The sequence below is a fragment of the Scophthalmus maximus genome, chromosome 10 (assembly GCF_022379125.1).
Source record: "Scophthalmus maximus strain ysfricsl-2021 chromosome 10, ASM2237912v1, whole genome shotgun sequence".
Taxonomy (NCBI): Eukaryota; Metazoa; Chordata; class Actinopteri; order Pleuronectiformes; family Scophthalmidae; genus Scophthalmus; species Scophthalmus maximus.
This window is the reverse complement of record NC_061524.1, coordinates 25,268,082-25,286,443: the sequence shown is the minus strand read 5'-3', so window position 1 is coordinate 25,286,443 and position 18,362 is coordinate 25,268,082. Positions and strand designations below refer to the sequence as shown.

The following is an 18,362-nucleotide window of genomic DNA, read 5'->3' as shown; positions in this document are numbered from 1 at the left end:
CGTATGAAATTGTCTTACGTGGCACGGTGAGGTGACAAACACCACGACTATTCCCTCGTTAAAGAGACAGACTGCTAACAGAGAGAGAGCTCTCTCCACTTATCCTCTTCAACACATCTCGCTCTCTCTGTCAGTGTGCGCGCGCAAATTAAATCGCAATCGCAATATCTGTTAGAAAAATCACAATTAAATATTTTCCCCAAATCGTTCAGTCCTAGCATGGCCATATTTTTTAAATCGTTCCCAGTTGACTTTACTCTTTGTACGATTCACTGAGGTGACAGAATATTACTAATGCAAGAAAACCTGAAGAAAAATGTCATATTAGAGATGTATATGTTTTATATATTTACATTTTTAGAGGTGGATCAACCCTTTTGTTGACATCTGGAACTAAGATTTTAGCTTGAGGTTTAACTATTCCTCACAGTCAAAATGTTTTTGCTTATTGTTATTTCACTTGGAAGATTGGTCTATTTTTAACACGTACATAGGACCAAATACTCAACTGACACGTCTGGGCTGCAGCTGAGCCAATGGAGCTTTTATGTGCATGGAAGATCTGTGTATTTGTCTGTGTCAGTATACCAGGGAGATCTGCAAGCAACCATAACCAACATTAGTATATACATGTGATAAAGCTTAGAGTTAGAGCTGCTCAGGTGTTTACTGAACCACCTCTTACTGTTGTTATGCTACTATAGGCCTAGACTGCTGGGGGAACTCCCATCGTGCACTGAGCATCTCTCTCTCTCTCTCTCTCTCTCTGCCCCCATGTATTTACTGCATCTAACTGTGTTTTCTCTCTCCCATAGTACTGATATCTCTGACTCTATTATTATTGTTGTTGTTTTTGTTATTAATAATATTATTATTAGTAGTACTAATCTCTTAAAGAACCAAACTCATCTGCTGCGAACAGTTGGGGAGAGAGAATGTGGAAACTTTAACCTCCAGCGCAGAAGTAAGCCCTGGTCAGAACCTAAGTGACCATGGTAGCAACAGGTCAGAGTTGTACATTGGAGCCTGGCCATTGAGTGCTCATTAAGTTACAATGAAGCCTTGAGTGAAATCTGAATTTAATGTGAAGCCATTGTAATGAATATACATGTATAACAGGACGTGGGTGACGTGGGTGATTTTGGAACATTTGTAACTGGTCCAGAGAACATTTGCCAAGGCAGGTGAAAAGGAAGAGCCTGCTCAGGTTTCAGTTTTGCAAAATGGAATTGACAAGAAAGGGTTGGAGTGGATCTTTCTGCTGGAGAAAGAGGCCCATTTCACTGGGACAACTAAAAATAATTAAAAAATTCCAAGCGGGGTATCTTTATACTGTATGTCTTAATGCATGGCTGAAGGGGACCTTTTGTGAATTAAGATTATGCATGGAAAAGATTTTAATTCCAAAAATATTCTTGATAAAAATTCTCATTGAAAATATTAGTTGGATATCAACAGGGACCCTAGTTTAATTGTTTAATCAAATATTTAAGGACAAAAATCACATGAACTATACAAGTGTTCCACTGACTGACCGTCTTACTCACTGAATGAAAGGATTTGGTGGATGTAGCTCGCTGACAAACAAGCTGTTTCACAGACTGATTGATGGCCTCACTGATTAACTGACTGACAAATTCCCAGGCAGACAATAGCACAGAAAGCAGCTGCTTGTATGCAAAGAGGCAGGTGTTAATTCAGCGTGGCTCCTGCGGTGGCTAATGTCGACCCTCTTCTGTTAAAAGTAGGGTAAATACTGCCACAAGAGGCTGTCAACATTTATAGGAAGGACTCTCGCCCAACACAAACCACTTGTGTTGTTCTATATGTCTCCCAGGCTGTTTCCTTCGCTCTCTCTCTCTCTGTGTCTCCCGCTTCCACCTAGCTTGACCTAATCAGTGATAAGTTGAGTGCTTTCGTCAACAGCACAGCCCCGTTAATTAGCAGCTCGTGGCTATAAGCTCATGTGTAAGCATCACTGTACTGAGTGAATGTGCATCTGTGTGAGTATATTAGCAGCCTCCAGACTGACCTCAGCTAATCAGTCAGTCAGTGAACTTAGCCTCCTGCACATGCAGATGGAGAGGTTTAATGGGTATTAGAGATGGAAGGGCTGAACAGGTAAATGAGGATGAATACAAGCACCTGGGAGCCAGGCAAGCCTCCAAAAGGACCGATGGGAGTCAACACTGAATAGATTTTGAGTGATTATATCAGTTAAACGCATCCACAAGTGACAGAAGCTGTTCTTTTAAACGATAGACAATAATAAACATGGTAAAACCCACGTTTCCCACTCTGTATTCTATTCCACCCAGCTCAAGGTAACAGTGATACCACAAAATATCGCCGCTACATTTTTCTCAATTCTTTCTCCTTTAATGTAAAACATTATTGTCATCAAGGCCAGCTTTAGGTGGGTTCACAAAATGGACTGTGAATGTGGTGTGCGTTTGTCAGGCATGTATTGGGGATGGGGACAGCTCCCACTCTGCCACGGCAAGTCATTGATGGCTTTCTAAATTTAAAAATAAAAAATGAAAAAATGCTCTCAGGGACTATGTTGCATTCCACTTCATGAGCACAAACAAACGGACGAAAAACCATTCTGGAGGCAGAGGAGGGAGGTGGTGTGGATGGAGAGCCAAGCGGAAAAAGACCCTTAAAAAACACAGAGAGGTAAGTGGAGGCAGGGGTTGGGGGGGCTGGAAGGCAAGCAGACGGAGCTGAAAAACTAAAGTGACTCCACTACCGATAATGAGCAGTTCATTTAAAAAGCCCTCCCCAAATTGCCTTGAGTAGGAGAAGAGAGGGGAAAAGGCTTGAAAGGTTTTGAGAGATTGGGGCAATGGACAGAGTGGTGAAGGGAGGGGAGGTTATGAATCAGACCAGGGGACGTGTAAACATGTTGGCTGTGAGGTGCACACACTGTACGCTCAGACATACAGTATATACATTAAAACTCACAGCATGTTCATGTTTGTGTGTAAAAGTGTGCAGGTCAGAGGAGTATAGACGACTACCTGAACTCAGCATCCGTATCCCAACACTGATCCTTGGTGGAGAGACATGACTGTGGGAAAGCTGTGTGACTAGCACTTACATACAGTACATACCTCACTCAAGTTAAACATTCCATTCCATTCAATATGTTTTGTTTTTTTATCGAGAGCCATACATTATTTCCTCAGAAAGTGATGAAAATGTCAAAATGTTTCTCACTGTTAAGGGAAGTGCTGATGTGTTACTGACTGCACCCATTTTAACCAGGTCCAACCCAAAAGTGGTTCTTTACTGGTCAATGTTCCATCAAGTACTTTCAGTTTAATCCTTCTGACAAACAAACAAACAGAAATTAGCAAAATGGGTGAAAATTATGAAAAAAATTGGAAACAAAGGAATGGAAACTGTTGGTGCTGTGAAATGAAAGTAAGTGAAATAAAATACACAGGATGAACAAAAACAGTCAAACCATTTGGCCCAGATCAGATTAATTACTTGGTGTCTGACTAATACGTACTTTTTATAGGGCAGGAATTGAGGTAACACTAGTGTCAATACAGTATATGTGGGTAGATGCATTGTATAATGAGGTGGGTTTCATCGCTCTGTGTGAGAGTGATGAAACGGTAGGCTGCAGACAGAGGATGTATAATGACATTGAGGGCTATGCGTGTGAATGTATGTGTTTTTATGAGATGGAATTCAATTCAATTCAATTCAATATATTTTTATTTGTATAGCGCCAAATCACAACACACATTATCTCAAGGCACTTTACATATTAAGCTCCAGACCTCACAATATTACAGAGAAACCCAGCCTTTCCGACAATAAGCAGAAAAAAAATAATCCCTTTTAACAGGAAGAAATCTCTGCCGCGACCGGTTGGGGTAAGAGGAAAAAAATAGGGGAGAGAGGAGAGTTGGGTGGAAAGAGGGGGACAGAAGAGAGTGAGGGAGAGAGGAGAGAGAACAGAGAGACCAGGAAATGTTATGCATTGTTTAAGCGCAGATTGGTTCTTGTAATGACGATAATTAATAGATACATAGATAGATAGGTAGATAAAAATATAGGAAATACTGTACATATTAAGAAATATAAATTGCAGACCTATAAAAGAATTAGGAATATAAATATAAATAGTGTACATAAAATAGTGCAGTATGTGCAATCACATACCAGTAATGTGCAGTAAAACATGATAACATGAAGATGCAAATGTGCCGGGATTTGCGTCTAACAGTCTAAAGCTCTATGAGTATCTTTTGGAGAAGCGATAGATTACAGTTTGTTCAGAGTCCTCCTCTCCACCACAACTTCAAATGTCTACCAGCTTGTAGCCTAATACAGAGCCAGCCTTATTAATCACTTAATGAAGTCTGTTTGCTACGGTGCTGCTCCCCCAGCAGACCACAGTGAAGAACAGTAAACTGGCCACAACAGACTTGTAGTTTTATACATTCATGGCCCAAAAATATGAATGTACTTAAGTTTAAAGTTGTTTTACTTGGTATTTTTGTGGACTTACATTGTTCACAAGTTCAGGAACATTACTTCAAATACTAGAAATGATAATGCTCATATTGCCCTGTGTCCCAGGGATGTTTAAATAGGCAAGTGTGCCCTTGCATGTTCAACATTTCAACTGTATATCATAAAATTGTGTAATTGTTGTGTTTATAGCTTCCATTGTCCCCCAGTGGTCAAATAATGAATTTGTCCCTCTTTCAATGAGGTTATGTTTTCTCATGTTTCTTATGTTTTGTTTATGTTTTTTGGCAGAGGCATGCTCTCTACCAAGTGCCATTCTAGTAACAGATTTAATAAAAACAAATTCACAAAAACCAAAGCATTTAAGAAAATATCTTCTACTTTGACAACACATAGGGCCCTATGTTATACCCAGTGCAAAGTGGTAGTTCACCCCTATATGGGGTCATCTGAACCTTTGCATTCTCTCATACTATCTGGTAGATCTACCCTTACAAATCACACACATGATTAATTAAGATACTGGGTTCAACCATTTGGGCCTGGTGCATCAGCCTTCTACTGCCATTAAAGAAACAAAATGCTAAAATAAAATAGAGCCCACTGTCTGTTCATTTACATACAACAGCTGACCACACGCAGCAAATAGGAAAACTTGAGCCAATACAGTTAATTTGCAAGTTACAGAAGCAGAATTTTTTAGGTATTACTGTGCTTTGAGCTGACAACCAACTAAGTAATTCACGCAACACGTGTCTGCAACGGAGGGTGCCAAATCAAATGTTTCAATCACTTTCATGTTAATAATTTTGTCGTCCTCCACAATCTGACCCTCACTTCTTTCCAGTCATTCCGCTCTTTCCTTTTCTCCCTCCTCGCTGTGTTGCCTTCCTCCACATCTCGTTTCCTTCCCTCTCCATCTTGACACAGTGCACTGAGCCTAATCGTGGATAATTGGGTGGGAGGGGCAGTGGGCTGGCCCTGTCTTTGTGTGCAAAGGGCAAGTGGTCAAGTTAATGGGGCCCTTGTGTAGAGCTGGGAACACTCTGTCTCTCTCTTTTCCTCTGTTCGATCTCTCACTCGCCAGTCAATCTCAGTCTCTCAGTCAGTTTCTCTTTTCCTTCTTGAGTGAAGCTTTGCCCTGCTGTTTCGATATAGTTTCTCCTCATTTCCAGCTGTCTCACTTTGCCTTTCCTTCCTGCCATTCAGTGTCTTGTCCAATTTATTTTATCTTCTCCTCCTTTGTCTTCTTCATCCTCTTTTATCTCTCTCTCTCTCTCTTTGCCTGTCTGTAGCAGCATCTTTCTCTTCTGTCTGTCTCTTCGGCAGAGTGTTTGGGAGGAGAGAGGAGACCTTTTTTTAAATATCAAAAGACAGATCAGGAGGCCTTGCTGGTCCCTCCCTTTCTACTAATTCTCCCTTCCTCCTTCTGACTGATAAACAGAGGAGTGAGCCTGCAGGATTAGCTGCTGTGTACTACCCCGCCACTGCCCCCCTTCCTTCCCCTCTCTCTTTTCTTCCAGTGAAGGAGTGGACTGTTGACTGGTCTTGATATGTGTGTGTGAGCTTTAAGTGTGTGTATATCTGTGTGTGTTACCTTGTCTGGCACCAGCTTAGCCTGCAGGAGGCCATTGTGTTTAAAAGACAGGCCACAGCCAATCTGGGCCAAAAGGAAACTTTATTAAACCTGTGAGCATTAAACACTGAGTTTTTCATAATGTAACACGTTTTGAAACAAGCAGCTTTGTCAACCACTGTAATGCACCTTTATTGTAAAAAAATATGCTACACAAAATCTATTATCTACAATGTGATGGAGTGAAAACAGTCTTTTTTAAAAATTGGTTTGTGATGCCGAAATGCTGAAATAAACTAATGACCTAATGATTACCTAAATAATGGTGTAGCTATTTGAAGTGTTTCATTGTCCAATCAAGAAGGGAAACATGTTTATTGGAGACAATTTATTTATTTTAATTCATTCACAAAAAGTATCACTCACTGCAAAGTACAATCCACTGATTACTGCGAAGCAGAGGATACTTGAAAAACTTATACCATGTCCACATTAAAGTAGATCAACTGAAATATATAATGTAGCTACAGACCTACATTTTTCTGTTGTCTGCATGCCAGCAAAAAACCCTAAACTAGATAGAAATTCCTTAAAGCTACTGCTTTTGAAAATGCAAAAAACACTTGAACCAGCAGGTTTAGACCAGATCACATGCTGATTGTTCACCCATATTTTTGGAAATGTTCACAGTTCCTCCACAGCAAAAAGCGACATATGCAGTTTCAACTAAATTTGAAGTTCAGTTTTTTAGTGGGTCATTGTGGAAAGAAGGCCAAAACTGAGAAAAGTAGATCCAATTTAAAACTAGATCAGGATTAGTGTGGACATAGCCGGCAAATGACCAACAAATCAAGGAGTTCTATTCCATAATTAAAACAGCTGAGACATTCCTTCATGCAATGCCATAAATGTTTTGGAAAGGAGCATTCCTTTTTGATGCTTGGCCAAAGCAATTCTCAGCTGCAACGTGAATCCTCCTCTGTGGATCTCTCTCTTCGACACAAACTGTTAGATTATGGGCGTCTCTGAGTAAAACTGACAATGACTTGCTTCTTGTCTTTCTGCCGATGTCACAGTGAGAAGTGGTACGTGTCCTGGTATACAGCACTAAGATCACATCAAGAAGAAACAATATCACCAAGTTAAAACAGGACATCACCACAGCTTTTGGGTGCACTGCACCAGGTGAAGACTTTGCCACTAACAGAAGGAGTGATGTTGCAAAAATCAGCAAAGCAGCGCAGATGTCACAGTATACAGTGGTTACTGATGCCAAAGTATTGGTGGTGATGTTACACCAGCCAGTGATAAAGTTACTGCTCACAGTCACAGTTGGGGTGGCATTTGTACAGTATGTTAGCCCACAGATATCAAAGGTATACAACTAACTACATTAATGATAAAAATGTAATTACATACACTTCTATACCTTTGCAATACAATTTAATACACTAGGCGATACTGCATAGCTTCTTGGCTGTTGTATACAGCAATGGATCACAGTGAAATATGGAAACATCTTACTCATGAAAAGTACAATGTCATGTTTGAATGACCAACTGACACTTGCCGTTTTTTAAAATACCACAGGAAAGAAGAAACTGCTGTATAGAAGGAAAAGTCCTGAGTAACACTGTGTTAAACTATTTTGACAGAAAAGTAATACCAGCAGAAAATAATGGAGCAATTGGACTGAAATATGTTAACATTTTTGCTCTTGAGACTTTGGGACTTTTAAAACTATGGTTGCACATTTGAAATAATACTTTAAGCCCCAATGTCCAATGGTTGTGGCTGCATTGTACCTTTTCATCTTGAACTGAAGAAATTTTGCTCTGTGCAGCATATCAATATAGTTTTTTGTCAAATCTACTCCACAGTATTGGGGTCACTTTTTAAATAAATGCAGGAATAAATAGCAGGAGTCATCACAACTAATGTGCAAGTATTCTCTGTCTCTCTTTAGACAGACTGGCACTACCTGAAGGTGGATTAAGACTCAGCGCTTTCAGCAGCGTGTTGCAAACATTTTAATAAACTGTGCGTGCAGTGGGAGCTGGAGGTGTCAGTGGAATAAAAGTCAGAAAGAGCAAACAGTTACAGTACAGTTTAAACACAGATTATAATACCAACAGAGCTGTGTGACTTGTATCCATGGTGATGTTGCTGTGTAGAAGGCAAGCTGTAGCTCCTGGGCAGCAACGGCAATTACTCAGTCTCTACTGTAAGTTAATGGACTGTTGCAATCAATGCACAAAAAAGATCTTAATACTGACCTCTACTGTGGAGTTTTACAATGCCTAAACGGAGAAGTTTGAAAAAACGATAATGCAATCAGTCACGACTCGACTGCCAGCGGTGAATGCATATGTTATAAATACTTAATTTAAATAATAGTTCAACCTGGTCATCAGTCTGAGAAAAAAAAAAGATCCCTGCTCTTACTTTTCACCATTGTTGTTCTCGTTAGTAGGATTTTCTGTAACTAAGCAACCAACTGCAGAATACAGTCTGCTACAGTCTGCTACCTGTTTATACCGGTACGTAAATAGGCAGTCTACTTGAAGGAACACTCAAATATTGTCAAAAATGTCTCAGATATGACTGTAACTTGATTTTCTTTGTTTCTCGATTTGATTCAACACTGAAACAATGTGTATTCTAATACTGTTCTTTTAGTGCAAGTCTTAAGTCACATTTCTTAAAATGACCCTGTAGCATCATCCCCTTCAAATATCTGAAAGAATATGTGGAGTATGTATGGAATATGCAGTGGAGATGAGGGCTCACTCATTTTGTTTTACTGAGAGTGACTGACAGGTTGAGGTCCATGGGTCAGGGTGAGGAGGATAGGGTAGTGGATGTTCTCGTCGTATGCTTCTTTTCCCTCTCTCTGCATCTGAAAAGCACACAAAATGAAAAGCATTTACACAGACTACACAAAAAAATCTTCATGAAGTCAATAATTAAGTTTGGTTGAATATATTCCTTAACTTTAGCAAAAAAATAATAATAACTAATTTAAAATTATACATATATATTTCAATATAGCTGACTGCTGGATATATACAGACAGACATAAATACACACATATATATATATATATATATATATATATATATGCATTAGGGCTGTTATTTACAATTAATTTCATGATATATACATGTACATATATATTGTTTATAAAACCTGATGTTGTAGTGACATTTTTCCATTATGATTACCAACAGCCCCTAACCCTTTACATTTGTAAAGTTATAAATTGCAACAAAGAAATGTAGGGGAATTTTGATATTTGAGAAGCCAGAACAAGGGAATTTGGCATTTGTGCACGAAAACAATAAATTGATTCTGAAAATAGTGGCAGATAAATTTTTCATTAGTCAGTTCATTTACAAATTGTTCCAATTTTAGTGTGCACACTGCTGCAAACACAGACATTCTCTTTCTCAATCACGCACACACAGTGCGTCTTGGGTGTCCATGTTGTGCCCACTCAGTGTCCTTTTAAGCAGTCTTGGCAGTTTGGGCCTGCATCCGCTAATCAGCTCGCTCAGCGTCGTGCCAAATAATCAGCGACTTAAGAAAGTGAGTATACTGGGTTTGCTCATGTGAAAGTGTGTGACTGTCTGTCTATGTGTATATAGTTGGGGGGGTGGGCGGCAGAGCTGTGTGAAAAGGTTTCTTCACAACAAACAGAAACTCAGACTGACCCTAAAATCCACTTCCGTCAGCGGCATTGCAAGTGCTGTGTAAGTGACCTTCCATCCGACCTAAACCTGCTTACATTACCAGCTCAACTGCAGACTGTGGGATTTCGCAACAAATCTGACAAGGTTGTTTTTGATTTACTGTTGTCATTTAAGTGTCGGTGCCATAGTCTATGGAGCCAAAACAAGGAATAGTTTTGTTAATTTGAAGAAAATATTTGACAAAAACAAGTTCGAGTTTTGAGCTTGAAGTTTAAAAAGTATAATAGTGTATTCAACAAAAAATAAGTGAAGGGAACGTTTTTTTTCAATTTTGACATCATAACCTCAATAAATAAAGTTTGAAAAACTTTGATTCAATTCTGGAATTATTCTGATCTTTATATTTTCACTTTTCACTTTCAGAAATATCTTGATATTTGAGGTCTTATTTTTCAGTTCTAAATTTTACTCTTCCAATTTCCGATCTTTTTTTCACGTTCAGATTGTAATTTTTCTCCCCACTTTCAGAATTTTTTTTCAGAATCTGAAAAGTGAAAAAAGTGAAACTGAAAAAGGTGAGATCTGAATCTGACAGAATTCAATATGCAACGTAAAAAAAGACCCTTAAATATCAAAACATTCATTAAAGTGAAACATTTAAATAAACAAACGTATTTATTCAAAACGATTCCAGAATAGGGAAAAATTTGTTAAATTGAAAAAAAACCCGGTTCCTACAATTAATTTTAGTTTGAATAGACTGTTGTATTTTTCAAAGTCAGAGATAACTTGATCTGCTTTGGCTCCAAAGTAGTCATGGCGGATTACAACAGCACTATGCATAATTGATTGACACACATTTGGCAAATGTGAAGCTTCATTTGGTTGGGTGTCAGGCCGTGCTCAGGCTGACATAAGCACTGCATGAAAAAACACAGCCCCCTATTAATTTCAAAGGGACTACTGCGTTGACACGGCCTGGGTTTCAAACTCAGAGGGGAAAAAAAGTATAATTCTTTTATAGGAGAAATTTAAAGGCAAAAGTGCTAAATTGGAATCAAATAATACAATCAAATAATTAAAACACAAGTTAATCAATGATAAATTGCTGTTGTTATTCATGTACGTCAGAAGTGCACGTAGTAAACCAGAGAACAGAACTACAACATACAGTATAGACCACAATGTCACGGAGGGTTTGGGTGATTTAAACTGAGGTTCTGCTTCACATTCACCGCTCTAAAGTCTCATCTCTCCTATTCCCACACCTTGTCCTGAGAAACTGAGTGATCTCCTACTCTACACCATCTCGTTCTGCCTTTTCCCCCCAATAATTTCAGTACATTTTGTTGAAAATGAAAAAACTGCTTGTGTCTGCCTTTCCCCTCCCTCATTCAGTCCCTCCCTTTCTCCTCAAGTGCCCTTCATGTGTGTTATCTTCCTGTGGCCATCCCTCCAGGCACCGACTGGTGGTTGAACCTGTGACCCCCAGAGAGAGAGAGACAGAGAGAGAGGGGTAGAGAAAGAGTGGGGGAGAGCAGACAGCCAAGGGGGTGGTTGGGCGTGAAGGGGCAGCTGCCTGCCCCCTTTGCTAAGCCTGCTATGGTGACCATGGCCAGCATTCACATTCAAATTCTACCAGGCGGAAGGAGCAAGGAGCGATAGATGGAGGGATGGAGAGATGGGAGGGGGTGGGGGGAACTTAACGCGGTGAGGGCTGAGAGCTCGCAGAGGTGAAAAGTTTAACAAGCAAAGCTGTTCCTCCTGATCGCAGGCTGCCTAATCAGCTTCATGGGTGGCTGGCTAAATCGGCTCTCAACCTGACCCCCTATCCCACCACCCCCCACAATTTTTTCCATTTTTTTCCCCCCTTTCCAAGGTACAAGTCATTTATTTTGTTGCCACTTTAGCCCCATCTTCTGTCTACGTCTCTTGTGCTCTCATTTTGCCTTTCTATTTCTCTGCCTTCTGCGTTTTGTTGTTTATTCTTGACCTGCTTGTGTAGAACAGATAGAAAGTGAACAAGGTGGAAAAATAGAGAAGAGGGGGCTCTGAGACAAGGGAGGGATGGATGAACCCGATGTCTTGGGTCGCTCTCGGCAGGATTAGGAAACAGAGAATGAGGGATTGGCTGGATGGAGAGACGAGTAGAGGAAGGGATAGAGGACAAGGCTTGAATAAATAGAGGAGTGGGTCGTGATGTAGGAAATGGGAAGAGAGAGGGGAGCTGAGGGAGGGCGAGTAGAGAAGGGTGAAGGAAGATATGTCAAAGAAGGGGGGGGGGGGATTGAAGGAGGGAGGCAGAAAAGAAGGAGACAGGAAAGAGAGTATGAGTGCATGGACACAGTGGGGATACCATTAATGCATGTGAGAGAGACGGGGGATCCACACACACACACACACACACACACACACGCAATGGGTGTGTGTGCGTTTGAGAGAAATTAAAATTCATGACTCTCTCTTCACAACCAATTGAGTAACAAGATTAAGATGGCGGGTTAGGAAATAGTGCTGGCATTATCAGGCTGCTTGCAGTCCCTCCAGCTGCTTGCCTCTCTATTCCACAACAGTGGGGATAAGAGGATAACGCGCTAGCCCTGTCTGCCCGTCCCAGCACACACCTTACACTCACACACACACACACTCACACACACACACACACACACACACACACACACACACACACACACACACACACACACACACACACACACACCTGCTGTCGGCAGTTCTTTGAGTGTTTTATGTCAGAGAACATAAGTGTGTGTATGTGTGGAAAACTGCAGAGTAGCGGTTTGTAAGGAGTGGCAACCCGCCCCCCCCCCCAAAAAAAACTCTCTGCTCTCTTTTTCCACACCTACATGCAAAGCAAATGTTAAGACAGGCTGCGTATTCCAACAAAATCTTATTTGGCGTGTGTCAAGTCTGGCACTGGGGGTACGTTTGTTTAACATCTGTGCCAGATGGAGGAGCTTGTGAGTCACTAAGGAAGCATGAAAAGAAGTAAACTCGGCCAAAATGACACATGGAAACTCAACCAGTTACATGATATTGTTGCATGGCTGTGTAAAATGCTTTGTTTTTCATTGGAATAGGCTGATAACTTGACAATGACTGGGAGAAATGTCATTATTTCATTTCTTGATACTTATTTCAACTATATTACCCTGTTGACATGTCCCTCATGTCACAAATATTTAAATTACACTTCATTGTTACAGTGGATTACAGAATCTGTTCACTCAATACTAGATTCTGAGAAAAAATATTGAGACTCAACTTATTTTTTAAATATTTTCTTTAAATATAACCAATTACTGAGCAAATAAATACATTCATCACAACTCATAAAATATTACTACAACATATAAAAGTTTCTTCAAGAAAGCAGATGGTAGCTTTATTTCTAAGGAAAAACAATCGAATTAAAGATTGAGGCACCTACGGTAAAGTTAATCTAATTTAATTCAGTAAACAGTAAGCATTTTGTTAACAACTACAGACACTACAACAGTTCAGACAAAGTAAAACATGTAACATAAGTCTCTCAGATTCAGCTTTTCCTCATGTATCCTTTCAATGGAGATTATTTAAAAAGGATCTTTGATTGTTTTAAGCCACATTGAAAGAAAATCCACTGTCAGGTCTGACATGCTTTTGCCTTAGTCCACCCACTAAAAAGTAAATATAGCTGAAGAAACCAGACCGCTAATCTGTGGTGTAAATGAGCAGCAGCTGCTCATTTGTGTGTGTGTGTGTGTGTGTGTGTGTGTGTTCGCACTCACGGTGGCAGTGTATGTTTTGATGTGATATCATCATGCAGTGTGTGTGTGTTTGTGTGTAATGTCTAGCCAATATGCAGTCTGAGGGATGTCTGGTCTGTGTGGGATTGCGATATTGCTTGTTTCTTAGCTATGTGCACAGTGTGTGTCTACAATGGTCAGTCAGGCGTGCACTAACTAACACACACACACACACAAACACACACACACACACACACACACACACACACACACACACACACACACTAACACACACACACACACACACACACACACACACACACACACACACAGACAGACAGACATGCACGCACACCAGAAAACACACAGGGGTTGTTCAGTGTTCATTAGAAGATAAGCATAGGAGACTTAATCACCCTCAGTTGAGAGGGGGGCACTTCAACATGTCCCCATATCCGCATGCAGCACCTGACCCCACAGTGTTTGTGTAACTGTGTGACACTGTGCGTTACTAAGATGGAAGTGTGCATTTCAAAAGTGAGCTGAATAGTGTGACATCCCATTGCATACCAAAGAAAAGAAAGAAAAACAGCATCATTTCAGGGTGAATTTTATAACCCACATCAATATTATTCTGAATTTCTCACTGTTCTCACTGCAGTCATTATGTTGTCAAGCAATTTTCATCACTATAACAGGTCTGAGTGGCAATTTTCCCAAGAGGTTGAGGTGCTGAACCATTAGAATTATTCTGTGAATGTATTCGGTGGCCTTGAAGCCTAATCAATTCTCTCAGCGGCTCTTCGAACAAAGCTATATTTCTTCTAAATTTAAGGCAATCACATAATCGACTTTTGTACCACAGAGGCAACTCTCTCATTCTGTTCCTCTTAACTTTGGACTTTTTCTCTAACCCTTCTTTATACTTTCATTCTGGATCTCTGGTTTTTATCCTTTTTAAAAAAAAATTGATCTCTTCTCTGGCTGGTCCCACTCCACTTGAGACCGAACCCCTGTTTTAATAATAGGAAGGGAAACTAAACAGAAGTTTAAACTTTTTTTTTGGCCCTAATTCATTGGGCTTACTTACTCTGTTTAAAAATAAAACTCAGAAACAATAGCTCTGACAAACATGTTTGTAGAAAATCTAATGGGGCCTGTGAAGAGTATGCAAGAGAAATGATAAAAACTTAATCAAAGCAGCCTTACTCACCGTGATTCTGCAGTTAACCTTATGTATTTGCACATTGGTCCAGTAGGACATGACACAGACTTTGATCTAGGGAGCTGGCAGGGTAAAGCCCATTTAATGTTCAGTTCAACTGATTCGGTCATATGTGTTCGAACATACAGCTCCTCTGTGTAATCTCTAGAAATGTTCAAGGTTGCAGTTCACGTGTGAGAGCTGCTTTTTTCTGTCACAGTGCAGTCTTCCTCTGAGTGACAAACTTACTCACTGAACTGAGTAGACGCAGATGGAGGTGTGCTCAGCTGAAAGTAGCTAAGGTTTGTCCAGAAAGTCAGATATGTCGCTAGAGGCAATCTCTAAAAAGTCACTAAAGGTGTGTGTAAATTTGTTTCCTATAAATCATGTTTGCTAATACAAATTAGTTAACTTAATCAATCATTCATTTATATATTTTAAGAGATAAGGTTTGATCATACTGGTGACACAGTGACAAAATATATGATATGGAGTCAATGGACACACGAGAACAGTGGCCACTGAAGCTGTCACTGCAGGGTGGCGAGGAGACCAAATGTTGGTTGTGTAATTTCGACCTAAGCCTGCCTTGAGTAAGACCCTCCGTAAGTGTGTGCTGACTCTAAAGTGTCACTAAGAATCAATGAATGATTGCAACTACTAAGTATAAAGAACGACAAGTAGTACAGCAAGAAGGAAAAAATGAAAAAAAGAAATCCTTGCTGGGGTTAAAGCTACTTTAACAGGCATTTTAATGGCAAGTCTATTCAATTGTCCCACCAGTGTAGGTGAACATGTGTGCACCAATTTAGCCCACTCCTTGCTGTCCCGTTCTTCTGTAGCTGTGTGTGTAATGGAGATAACAGCTGGACACCACTTCTTTTAACACGGCCTACTCATGTGCTTTCTGGCACTGTTTTTCTCTTTTTCACTATCCTTTTCCTTTCTTCTCCCTCTCTCACACACACACTCACTCACACACACACACACACACACACACACACACACACACACACACAGCGCCAAGTTAAGGCAATTGCTCTTTTATGTCGCACAGTGTTTCTTAATCCACTTTTAGACAGTGATCCCTCTATATTGCCATTAAAACAACCCATATTTACTCTGTTTGTTTTGCTGAAGAAGACACATTTTTGTGTTTTTATATTTTGGTTTGTGTTATATAGGCCACACGATATTTCTAGGCCTACTTTGTCTTGTTGGGGGGGGGGGGGGGGGGGGGGTAGCTGACAAAAAATGTCTCTCAGTGCAGGTCACCAATCTGATAATCAATCAATCAACATTTTGTACTACATCCATGCAATTCTGTACAATACATTTTACAAATAAAGTTTTGGTTGATTTTGGGACAAACAATTTTCCAACTGCTGAGGCGCTGTCCATGGTGTTGAAAGGTGCACTGACGAAAAAACCAAATGTATACCATGAGCTAATTAAAGTGTCCAAGTTTGGAAATTTTAAAATATTGTCACCCTAGATAAATCAAGTGCATTTGTTTCCTGTTTATTACAGTGCTATTATCCACAGAAGAACTAGCTTAATGAAAGTGACCAGTCACCTCTCTCAACAAATATATGGCATGTAAGTATTTTTCCACCAAACACTACAATATGGACTAGGTCATCATTTTGCTGACAGTCAGTGAAGAAAACCAGAAGACATTCTTAGAAACAACCTAACAACAAACAGCTGATGATTGTTTACAATTTTATTCATAGTACAATTTTACCTGTATAACAATGACATGATAATGTGACACTAAATCTATGGTGAGATAGGATTCAGTAAGAACACTTACTTCTTCAGTAAGAAGTAAGTGTCTTTGACACTTTGGCTTTGAAGTAATGCTGACTGTCTGAGGGTCTTTCTTTTCTTGGACATACGTCTTACCTCTAAGTGGACTTCCCAGACCTGAGCATCATACTGCTGGTGTTGAGAGACGCAGAGTCCGGCCTGCTGGGCCAGTTGACAAAACAGTGTCAGAGTTTCACCTCGCAGTGGAGCGACAACCAAAGCCATTCCCTGGGTAGAAAATTAGAGGAGTGTAAGTACTTTGGGAGTTGTCTAATTAATATACTGCACAGTACATTCATTTGGAAACTCCACCCATATTTTTACATACAAAGACAGTTTTTATCAGGTTTTTATAATGATAGTTGTTATTTTGTTGTTTGTGTCTATGTGTGTGTGTGTGTGTGTGTGTGTGAGAGTGTGTGAGTGTGTGTGAGAGAGAGAGAGAGAGAGAGAGATAGAGTGCACATGCATCACAGATGTCCTACAAATACTAAGAGGATTACCAAGAGGTTCAAAGTTTCTTTGAAATCCTTCATCTTTCAGTTTTATTTCATGCTGATCATGTTATTAATGTTTTTAATTAAATGGAGCGGGAATGTTCACACACACACACACACACACACACACACACACACACACACACACACACACCAAATCCAGATAAATGCCCATGGACACAATACAAGCTAAAACAACACAAACGTAGTGAAAACAGCAGGAGCACCCTGTTTGACAGACTAAAGACAGAAAAAAACAGACAAAATTCCTCCCAGCACTAATAAGCTGATTAAGGGGGATCCGACCAACCGGATGGACCACCTTTGTCAGAAATGACAAATTAGTGCCATTAGATGGGAGAATTAATTGTTGCTCTGTTAATTGTTTAATCAGCTTAGCAAATTATCAAATATTTGCCAATGCTTATTGTGGCAGCGACAGTCTGATGGTTGACACTCAAATCACATTAGTCCCTGAATTATCTCCGCTGGATTAAAGAGAGAGAGAGAGAGAGATATAAAGAGAGACTTAACACACAGATGTACAATACTGGCCAGATGTCATATCTGTCATTCAACCACATTAGCTTCTGCATTTAACTGCAAACGAGACACATGTTGTAGGTGTCACTGCGCATGTCACAGTCTACAATCTCTTCTGAGGAAATGTGTGTCATTGCTGGACACTACTGGAATTTAATATCAATGAATGATAATTTGTTCTTTATATGTACCTCCGCTGGTAGTTTTTTTGGAGACTATTTCTTCCATAGAAAGCAGTTGAAAACAGTTCACAGCAACATCGGTGGCATATTCAGAGCAAAACAGTGTTTAAGAAAGTAGAGGTTTGTGAGGAATACTGTTTTTGTGGTTTGTTATGTGTTTTGAGGGAACTGACCCTCACTGACTTGGTGTTGAGCTGTATACCTCTTTGTAGCCTCTTTCAAACAAAATCCAAGTTGAGATTTTGGATGAAGAGAAATGTATTTCTCCATTCCACTGTCAATCTTTTCCTTACCTCGATCATTCCTCTTGTCCTCCCTTATAGTGTTCCCACCCATCCATCTCTTTCTTCCCTCATCGTTCCTGCGTCCTCCCCACCTCCTTCTTCTTCCTCCCTATCCCCTTCCCTTCAGTGCCATTCATCTCATTTTCGTAAACAGATATCCCTCATATCCCACTCTGGTCTCTGTACTCAAATTGCGCCCCTCTTCCAACAGATGAATATAAATCTCAACCCTATCTCTTCAAGCCTTTTGCTTTTTCCCTCCCGTTTGCTTTGGCTGTCACAGCATGGGGTCTTATCGTGAGGCCAAAGGGGAGAAGTTGTCTCGGATTTAT

The 18,362-nt window shown here is 40.1% G+C and overlaps 1 protein-coding gene across 1 annotated transcript in view; it reads right to left on the bottom strand.

Annotated features, from left to right (window-relative positions):
- Positions 1 to 6,443: 6,443 nt before the first annotated feature.
- Positions 6,444 to 18,362, bottom strand: part of camkmt (calmodulin-lysine N-methyltransferase) — a 131,098-nt gene continuing 119,179 nt past the window's right edge. Inside the window, exons 10-11 of the mRNA XM_035606905.2 lie at positions 16,621 to 16,752; positions 6,444 to 8,969 (exon numbers count right to left, since the gene is read on the bottom strand). Coding sequence (XP_035462798.1) covers positions 8,871 to 8,969; positions 16,621 to 16,752 — 231 coding nt within the window. The 3' untranslated portion in view covers positions 6,444 to 8,870. The remainder of the gene's footprint in view (positions 8,970 to 16,620; positions 16,753 to 18,362) is intronic.